The following is a 9,798-nucleotide window of genomic DNA, read 5'->3' as shown; positions in this document are numbered from 1 at the left end:
GATGCAAAACTTGAGAGACTATTGAATGCTGAAAATGAACTGAGAGTTGAAGGGGAAGGGGGAGGGGGGAAAAGAGGTGGTGGTGATGGAGGAGGGCACTTAAGGGGAAGAGCACTGGGTGTTTTATGGAAACCAATTTGACAATAAACTATATAAAAAAAGCAAAATGCAGATATTGTAAGAGCAAAACCACCACCAATTCAAAGATAGAATATTTCCAGCACTCCGGAGGGTTTCTCTAGGGTGAAAGAAAACAGGAGGTTACTATCTTGACTTCTATCACATAGGTTAGTCTTACCTATTCTTGAAAGTTATTTAAAATGTTTTAAATGTTTTATTTATTTTTTAAATACATTTTAAAAATGTTTTTTATTTATTTTTGAGATATAGACAGTGTGAACAGGGGAGGGTCAGAGAGAGAGGTAGACACAGAATCCAAAGAAAGGCTCCAGGCTCTGAGCTAGCTGTCAGCACAGAGTCCAACGTGGGGCTCAAACCCACAAACTGTGAGATCGTGACCTGAGCAGAAGTTGGATGCTCAACCAACTGAGCCACCCAGGCGCCCCTGTTTTATTTATTTTTGAGAGAGAGAGACTGAGCATGAGCGGGGAGGGGCAGAAAGAGAGATGGAGACACAGAATGACTGGGTGGCTCAGTCAGTTAAGTTTCTGACTTCGGCTTAGGTCATAACCTCGGGGTTTGTGAGTTCAAGCCCTGAGCCCCGCGCCGGGCTCTGTACTGTCAGCTCAAAGCCCAGAGCCTGCTTTGGATTCTGTGTCTCCCTCTCTCTCTGCTCCTGTTCACACTCTGTCTCTCTCTCAATCATAAACATTTAAAAAAATTAAAAAACATCCTGTGCTCTTTTATGTCTTACATCTTTCACTCAGCATAATGTTCTTGGGAATCATCCAAGCTGTTTGGTGTATCAATTGTTCTTTTTTAATTGCTAGCTAATATTTGACTTATAAGTACATCACGATTTATTCTCCTTTTGATGGACATTTGGGTTGTTTCCAATTTGGGGACAATTATGAATAAAACTGCCATTTACATTTACTCCTGTGTACAAGTCTTTTTGAGAACTCATTTCACTATATACATGGGAGTGGACTTGCTGGTCATACGTTATGTCTTTGTAGGAGTTGCCACATTTGCAAAGTGGCTGTACCATGTTGCACTCCGCTAGGAATGTAGGAGAGTAGCAGTTGCCTCACAACGTTCAGTATTGTCAGTCTTTTAAATTTTTCTTCTTCTTTAATGTTTATTTATTTTGAGAGAGAGAGAGAAAGACAGCATGATCGGAGGAGGGGCAGGGAGAGGGAGACACAGAATCCAAAGCAGGCTTCAGGCTCTGAGCTGTCAGCACAGAGCCCACGAGGGGCTGGAACCATGAACCAGGAGACCATGACCTGAGCTGAAATCAAGAGTCTGACGTCCAACCGACTGAGCCACCCACGTGCCCCTAAATGTAGCTTCTCTGGGGGCGCCTGGGTGGCTCAGTCAGTTGGACGTCAGACCCTTGATTTCAGCTCAGGTCATGATCTCACAGTTCTTGAGTTTGAGCCCAGTGTCAGGCTCTGCCCTGACAGCATGGAACCTGCTTGGCATTCTCTCTCTCTCTCTCTCTCTCTCTCTCTCTCTCTATGCCCCTTTCCTACTCTCTCTCTCTCAAAATAAATAAACTTTTTTTTTTTTTTGCCTTTCTGGGGCAACTGACTGTCTCAGTCAGAAGAGCGTGAGACTTTTTAAAAATAATTTAAATTTATTTATTTATTTTTGAGAGAGACAGAGACTGCACGAGCGGGGGAGGAGCAGAGAGAGAATATCAGGCAGGCTCTGCACTGTCGGCACAGAGTCGATGCAGGGCTCCAGCTCCAGGAACCATGAGTGCATGACCTCAGTCCGAAACCAAGAGTTAGGTGCTCAACCGACGGAGCCACGTAGGCGCCCCCAGAAGAGCACGCAACTCTTGATCTCAGGGTCCTGAGTTCGAGCCCTGTGCAGGGTGTAGAGATTACTTAAATAAATAAAACTTGAAAAAAATTAAATTTAGCCTTCCTGCTAAGTGTGCAGTGGTGTATCTCCTTGTGGCATTTTTTGCATGTCCTTGACCTATAGTGACAATGAGCATCTTCTTATGGGTTTCTTGACCTTTGTAAAGTGCCTGTTGACAGGCACTTCTCTGAGAGTCCATTTTATAAACTGGGTTGCTTGAGGTCTAGGAGTTCTTTGCCACACATATATATTCAGAACACATTCCCCCAGTTGTGACTCTCCTCTTCACTATAGTACGTTTTGATGAGTTGCGATGTTTTGATTTTATGGTCAGTGTTTTTCATGTCATGTTTAAAAAATCTTCTCCAGCCCCAAAGTCATGGGGTCTCCTCTACCTTTTTTTCTAGAAGCTTTCATACTTACGTGTATGATCCACCTCTAATTTTTGTATCTCTGATTTTGTGTGAGGCCAGGTTAATCTTATTTCCACATAGATATCTTCTTGTTGATCTGCTTACCTATCCTTATACGAAGATCACTCTGTCTTGCTTAGCTTAGTCCCGAAATCAGAGGAAGCCCTCCAGATTTGTTCTTCTCTGAGATGATGTAAGCCTTTCTAAGTCCTGTGCATTTCCATATAAAGTATAGAATCCGCTGTTATTTCTACCAAAAAAAAAAAAAAAAAACCAAACACATGCTTGGTACTCTATGCTGTCAACCATTCTCCTATGAAAATCACTCAGTTCCTCCAAAATTCCTAACTTAATTCCTTTAATTTTTATTATTTCACTACTACTCATCTGAGAGGTACACTGACTATTCTTTCCTATTATTCTAGTCACTCATTGATTGAATCAATGTTGTTCCTAGAGTCAGACACCTTGGGTTCTGGGTGCGCAATAACTCTCACTGTTTTCTCCACTTAAAGCTAACTTAATAGGGTGATGTCTTTACTTTTTTTTAAGATTTATTTTTCAGGGGCACCTGGGCGGCTCAGTCAGTTAAGCATCTGACTTCAGCTCAGGTCATGATCTCGCAGTTCGTGGGTTCAAGCCTCACGTTGGGCTCCGTGCTGACAGCTCATAGCCTGGAGCCTGCTTCGGATTCTGTGTCTCCTTCTCTCTCTGCCCTTCCCCTGCTCACATTCTGTCTCTGTGTCTCTCAAAAATAAGTAAACATTTTAAAAAAATTTTTAAAGACTTATTTTTCAGAGAGAGAGAAAATGCAAGTGGGGGAGGAGCAAAGAGAGAGCCATAGAAAATCCAAATTGGATTCTGCACTGACAGCAGCAAGTCCTACGTGGGGCTTGAACTGACGAATGGGGAGATCATGACCTAGGCCAAACTCAGATGCTTTGCAACCAAGCCACCCAGGCACCCAAGGGTATCTTCTATTTGAAAACTCTTTACTGAACATTTACACCGTGTTATTTCTTACCTCATTAATATTGTTACCACCTTGTCAGCTCTAAGAGTTGCTGCTGACCCTGGCAGTCAAACTGTTGGATGAATAAATTATCCATTAAAAAATAATAACTATATTTAAATAAAATGAAAAAATAGGGGCACCTGGCCGGCTCAGTAGGAAGAGCATGACTCTTGATCTCAGGGCTCTGAGTTCGAGCCCCATATCTGGTATAGAGATTACTTTAAAAATGAATGAATGAATAAATAAATAAATAAACCTTAAAGATAAAGATTTTTAAAAATATTTCTTAAAGAAAATGAAAAAAATTAAGAAAATTGGTGGGAAAGAAAGGGAAAAAGATCTAACTCTACCTAATCCAAAATTAGTTGTTCACAAGTACTGTACTCTTCATCTACCCAATATCGCCATCTCTTTTCTAATATAATTATCAGCTGATTAGAGAACTCTGAGGCTTTTCCTCAGCTAGCGCCCAGGGGCAATGTATCAAGCCCTTGAGCATCTAACGTTATCTTTCTGCTGCCCCAAAAGATGAACGGCATTTTGTCTGGGAATAAGATTCTTGCCTCTTAGTGGCAGCTTCTTTTCTGTTTGTAGATTTATTCCACTGTCTTCTCGTTTCCAGTGCAGCAGATGAGAATTCTCATGCTAGATTTCTTTGCTTTCCTTTTTAAAAATAGCCTCTTCCTTCAGTGTGAAAACTTGTACAGTTCTCCTGTTACCCATGAGGTTCAGGAAATTTGCGAGGATATGTGTATATGTGTATCTTTACTATTATTATTATTATCATCTTCATCATTATCTGGGTGTCAATAAGATAAACACCTTACCACGGTTTATCAAGCCTGATAAAGAAAAATAAACAAAACAAAGTGCACATTTGTACATTATAAATGAACAAGAGAAGCGCCTGGGTGACTTGGTTAAGCACCTGACTCTTGGTTACAGCTCAGGTCACGGTCCCATGAGCCCCACGTCCGGCTCTGCGCTGACAGTGTGGAGCTTGCTAGAGAATCTCTCTCCTTCTCCTCTCTCTCTGCCCCTCCCCCACTCTCTCTCTCTCTTTCTCTCAAAATAAATAAACTTAAAAAAAAAGAAATGAAAAAAGAAGTACAACCACAGAAACAGAATAAATTCAAAGGCTTATCACAGGATTTTACATGCTTTCTTAATCTCTCTTTTTAAAGTGTTTTAAACCATTTATCAAAGTAATTTCTACTCCCAACTTGGGGCTCGAATTCACAACCCCAAGGTCAAGAGTCACACACTTTTCCAACTAAGCCAGCCAGGCTCCCCCGCCCCCAACCCTTTTTTTTAAAGTAAGCTCTAGGCTCAGTGGGGGGCTTGAACTGTGAGTTCATCCCTTTTAGGCTCTTCAGTGGAAAATATTTTCATCAACTCTGGCTTGGAACCCTTTTAGTAGCATCCTTGAAGTTGGGTAGGCTTTGTTAAGACTGGCTAAAGCACAGGTGCCTGGCTGGCTTAGTCGGTGGAGCACGTGACTCTGATCTTGGGGTTGTGAGTTGGAGCCCCATGTTGGGTGTACATATTACTTAAAAATAAAATCTTTTAAAATCTAACTTTGACTCAGGTCGTGATCTCATGGTATGTGAGTTCAAGCTCCACAATTGGCTCTGTGCTGAGAGCTCAGAGCCTGGAGCCTTCGATTCTGGGTCTCCCTCTCTCTCTGCCCCTCCTCTGCTCTCACTCTGTGTGTCTCTCTCAAATAAAAACATTAAAAAAAAATAAAAATCTTTAAAAGAAAGGACTTCCTAAATCACAACTGCTATTTGATATTGGCCATTTTCTGAACTAAAATGTTATACGTAGACAATGGGCTATCCACTCCAACAGCCAATTAACATGAGTAAGTTTTCACCAGAAATGACATTCAAGTTCTTCCTGGATTCAAATTCATAGAAATGGGAAGTAGAATAGAGGTTACCAGGAGCTGAGGGGGTGGGGTGGGGAAGGTGGGGACTCACTCTAATGAGTACAGAGTGCTACTCTGGATGATGGGAAAGTTCTGATAAGGGACAGCAGTGACAGCTGCACAACATCGTGAATGTACTTATGCCCACTGAATGATACACTTCAAAAGAGTTAGAATGAGGAGCACCTGAGTGACTCAGTCAGTTGCGCTTCCAACTTTGGCTCAGGTCATGACCTCACGGTTTGTGAGTTCGAACCCCTCATTGGGCTAGCTGCTGTCAGTGCAGAGCCTGCTTTGGACACTCTTCCCCCCCCACCTTTCCCCGCTCTCTTTCTCAAAAGTAAACCTTAAAAAAAAAAAAAGTTAGAATGCTAAATCGTATACATATTTTACCACAATAGAAAAATCTTACTACATTTTTATTTTTATTATTTTTAATGCTTCTTCATTTTTTTAGAGACAGAGACAGAGTGAGAGTAGGGGAGGGGCAGAGAGAGAGAGAGGGAGACACAGACTCTGAAGCAGGCTCCAGCGAGAGGGGTGCTGTCAGAATGGAGCCCGACTCAGGGCTTGAAGTCTGACCAAGATCATGACCTGAGCCGAAGCTGGACGCTTAACCGACTGAGCCACCCAGATGCCCCAACATTTTTAAAGCACAAGTAAAAATATAAAGTGAAGGACTCGTGCTTTCACATCGTGGATATAAAATATGATAGCAGATTCACAATACAAAACACATCTGTAAGAATCAAAAGTGGGCAATTTTGTGCCTAAGGTAGTCAAATTCATAGAGTCAGAAAGCAGAATGGTGGTTGCTAGGAACTGAGGAGTTTCATTGGGACAGGGTTTCAGTTGAAGAGAAAAAAGTTCTGGAGATGGGTGGTGGTGACGGTTTCACAACAGTGGGAATGTATTTAATGCCACGGAACTGTACACTTAAAAATGGCTAAGATGGGGGCACCTGGGTAGCTCAGTTGGTTAAGCGTTTGACTTCGGCTCAGGTCATGATCTCATGGTTCGGTGTGGGTTCGAGCCCTGCATCGGGCTCTGTGCTGACAGCTCAGAGCCTGGAGCCTGCTTTAGATTCTGTGTCTCCCTCTCTCTCTGCCCCTCCCCCATTCATGCTCTCTCTCTCTCTCTGTCTCAAAAATAAACTATAAAAAATTTTTTTTAAATGGCTAAAATGATAAACTCTATGCTCTTTCCATTTTGCCATAATTTTATTTTTAAATTATTAATTTTTCAGTGTTTATTTCTGAGAACGAGTGTGAGCAGGGGAGAGGCAGGGAGAGGGAGAAAGAGGATCTGAAGCAGGCTCCACGCTGACAGCAGCAAGAGGGGTGCAGGGCTCGAACTCACGACCCTGGAGATCATGACCAACTGAGGTCGGAGGCTCTATGACTGAGCCACTCAGGATCCCCTTAAAAAGTCGTTTTAAGTGGGCATTTTTTGCTTCTAGCATAGGCCCTCTAAAACGAACATGATGAAGTCTCCAGTGACTCAGGATGTGGAGAAATAGATCCAGTGTGTGATATGCCCGAAGGACAGCAGATGCAACACTCAGCTCTGAAGGGAAAACACAAATAACCCCGGCAAGTTCGCACAGGATTTTAAGGAAACAGAATCTGAAAATAGTGTAGTGCGTTCAATTTGCTTTTTCTTCCTAGAGCGTCGGTTCCCGAGATTTGGGACAGAATCACTAGAAGTATACACACATAAGAAAGGACCTAACGGTGCCTTCCGACACGAGCGTGTTTTCCAGACTCGATTTGTCTGTGTTTGACCTTACCGCGGACCTGGTGCTGCTCCCCCGCCCGCAGAATCAGGTAGCATGTAGCTCCTGGGAGTGTGCAGAACCCATGGTGGCCACCAGGGGGCAGGAGTCCCTGCGCGGGACAGACCAGGTAGGAGAGAAGCCGCTAGGAGGGAAGGCTCTTAGAGGCACCATTTTGTACCCTCACGCTTGAGAGGCCTCCAGAAACTCCAGCAACTGGAAGGTAGAAAAAGCATTTGATAGAGATTAGGGTGGACTGACCATACTGTCCTCTCTCAACCCTGGGAGGAGCACCCAGATTTCTCAGCTCGTGTGACAGGCCTGATTTCTTTTCCTGCTGATACATATATGTATATATGCACCCAAAGTGGGACTCGAACTCACAACCCCCAGATCAAAAGTGGCATGCTCCACCAACTAAGCCTGCCAAATGCTCCTCCCTGCTATTTATCTCAATACCCACATCCCTCCTACCAACCAACGTGCCAGTCGTTAATTCTGTTTCCTGGGCATTTGCAGGGGTCCTAACTTTCGTGGCATCTAGGAAAAGAAGTCTCTTCTGGGCAGATACAAGCTAGCAGGCAAAGGACTTGGCAAGCTGACTGAGGCTTCTCAGTGAGCTAGAAAAAGATTTCCTCTTCCTGAGCCATGTATGTGGTGGTCCTGAGTGCTTACTGAGTACCAGGCACCGTGCTGATGGAGGAGGATTCAGCTGCCTCCATTTTGACCTCAAACTTGCTAGTTGGGTGCTTCTTTCCAGCCTGTCCTATGCTCAGGAGGAAGACCCTAAGGACAAAGCCCCCCCCCCCCGCCCCCCATGGGAATGGAAAACTACCCCCTCAAGCCACAAGGACTTTCCTGAGCCAGCAAGATCTTCCCCACCATGACTGACTCCGAGACATGACCGGTGATTTGACTTTCACCACCCACCTGGTCCCACATTTTCCTATATAAACCTGGAAGTATTTTCAGCACTTTGAATTAGGTAATTCAAAGGAGAAAATTTTTTCTCTTTCTACTCTACTCTCAATACTTAAGTGCTTTTTTTTTTAAGGTTTACTTATTTATTTTTAAATTTTAAAAAATATTTACTTTTGAGAGAGAGAGACAGACAGACAGACAATACGAGCAGGCAAGGGGCAGAGACAGGGAGACAGAATCGGAAACATCCTCCAGACTCTGAGCTCTCAGTACAGAGCCCAACGCAGGACTCAAACGCAGGACTTCCTAAACTGCGAGATCATGACCTGAGCTGAAGTAGGGTGCTCAGCCAGCAGAGTCACCCAGGTCCTCCTGTCTATTTGTTTTTAAGAGAGAGAGAGAGAGAGAGAGAGAGAGAGAGAGAGAGAGAGAGAGAGAGAATCCCAAGCAGGCCCTGCACCGTCAGTCTCATGAACCCTGAGATCATAACCTGAGCTAAAACGAAGAGTCAGACATTTAACCGATGAGCCACCCAGGCAGCCCAGTATGTCAGTACTTGTGACATCAGATGTGGAGGTTTTTTTCCCATACTAAGTAATTCTCTGACACCAGCTGGTTGTCCTATAATTTCACTCAATTCTGATCCCATCTACCTGGAGTTATCCCACAGGTTAAGAGCCCAGTCCACAAGTCTGTCCCCTCCCCACCCCCAGGTCAGATGCCAACTGCAAGTCCAGTTTGTCACCTGTACTTCTGATCCACTGGCTATAAATCAGAAGTTCCCACAACCCCCTCCTGGCGTTTGATTAATTTCTTAGATGGGCTCACAGAACTCTGAAAGACAGTTTACTTACGAGATTACCAGTCTATTGCAAAGGATCTAACTCAGAACCAGCCAAATGGAAGAGACGTGTTGAGCAAGGTTTGTGGAGGGTCAAAGGAGCAGGGCTTCCGTGCTCCTTCTGGGCACGCCGCTCTCCCACCCCAAGATAGGCCACAAGGCCATGTAGATTATTTTGAGCTGAAAATAATCAAGGCCCAAAAGACTCAAGAAGAAATTCTGACCTACCCAACACCCCCACCAAATGCCTAAAAAACATTTAGATAGAGGGCCTGTACCAGGGAGAGAGCTGCTAACAGAGATTCCTTATTATCTGAGAAACTTATCTAAATAACAGGGCAACCTGTGTTTTCCACACTGCTCCTCTCACTTCCTGCTAATGGCCTTCCTCTCCTTTGCACCCCCACACTCCCACTCCCCTTCTGGGGTCAGGATGACAGACACACCTCATTCTGCCTTAGCGTCTTTGGAAGTTCATGTCTGTGTGGATTCCCCAAACGTACAAAGCTAAATTTGATTTTTTCCTGTCCATCTGTCTCATGTAAATTTAATTCTCAGTCCAGCCAGAAGAACCTTGGACGGAGGACAATTTCTCCCTCCTCAAGAGGGCTTTAACCCCTTCTTTCCTCTGTCATGCCCCAACTATCTGCCTTATTTCTTCACTTTTCTTTTTGTTATTAAGATGTAACCAGGAGTTGGAAGCAGGGCAGGACTTCGCAAAGAGCCAATAGTGTCTCCTTGAAGGGACCAACTCAGCACCTAAAGGGCCACTAGCCCCTGACGATGTCCTCTGGTGTCTGAGGGAGAAATCTGGGGACTGGGGGCCTCATGCAAGCATACTCAGGGAAGCCCATGCTCTCCTGGGTACAGCACTCTCCCTGGGGCCTGGACACTGACCCATCTGCTGAA

The 9,798-nt window shown here is 44.2% G+C and overlaps 1 protein-coding gene across 1 annotated transcript in view; it reads right to left on the bottom strand.

Annotated features, from left to right (window-relative positions):
- CENPV (centromere protein V) overlaps window positions 1-7,201 on the bottom strand; it is an 18,372-nt gene extending 11,171 nt beyond the window's left edge. The window contains exon 1 of the mRNA XM_029927625.1: window positions 7,143-7,201. Coding sequence (XP_029783485.1) covers window positions 7,143-7,186 — 44 coding nt within the window. The 5' untranslated portion in view covers window positions 7,187-7,201. The remainder of the gene's footprint in view (window positions 1-7,142) is intronic.
- Between the last annotated feature and the right edge of the window lie 2,597 nt (window positions 7,202-9,798).

The sequence above is a fragment of the Suricata suricatta genome, chromosome 17, assembly GCF_006229205.1.
Source record: "Suricata suricatta isolate VVHF042 chromosome 17, meerkat_22Aug2017_6uvM2_HiC, whole genome shotgun sequence".
NCBI lineage: Eukaryota > Metazoa > Chordata > Mammalia > Carnivora > Herpestidae > Suricata > Suricata suricatta.
The sequence above is the reverse complement of the archived record's forward strand: the minus strand, read 5'-3'. Positions and strand labels throughout refer to the sequence as shown.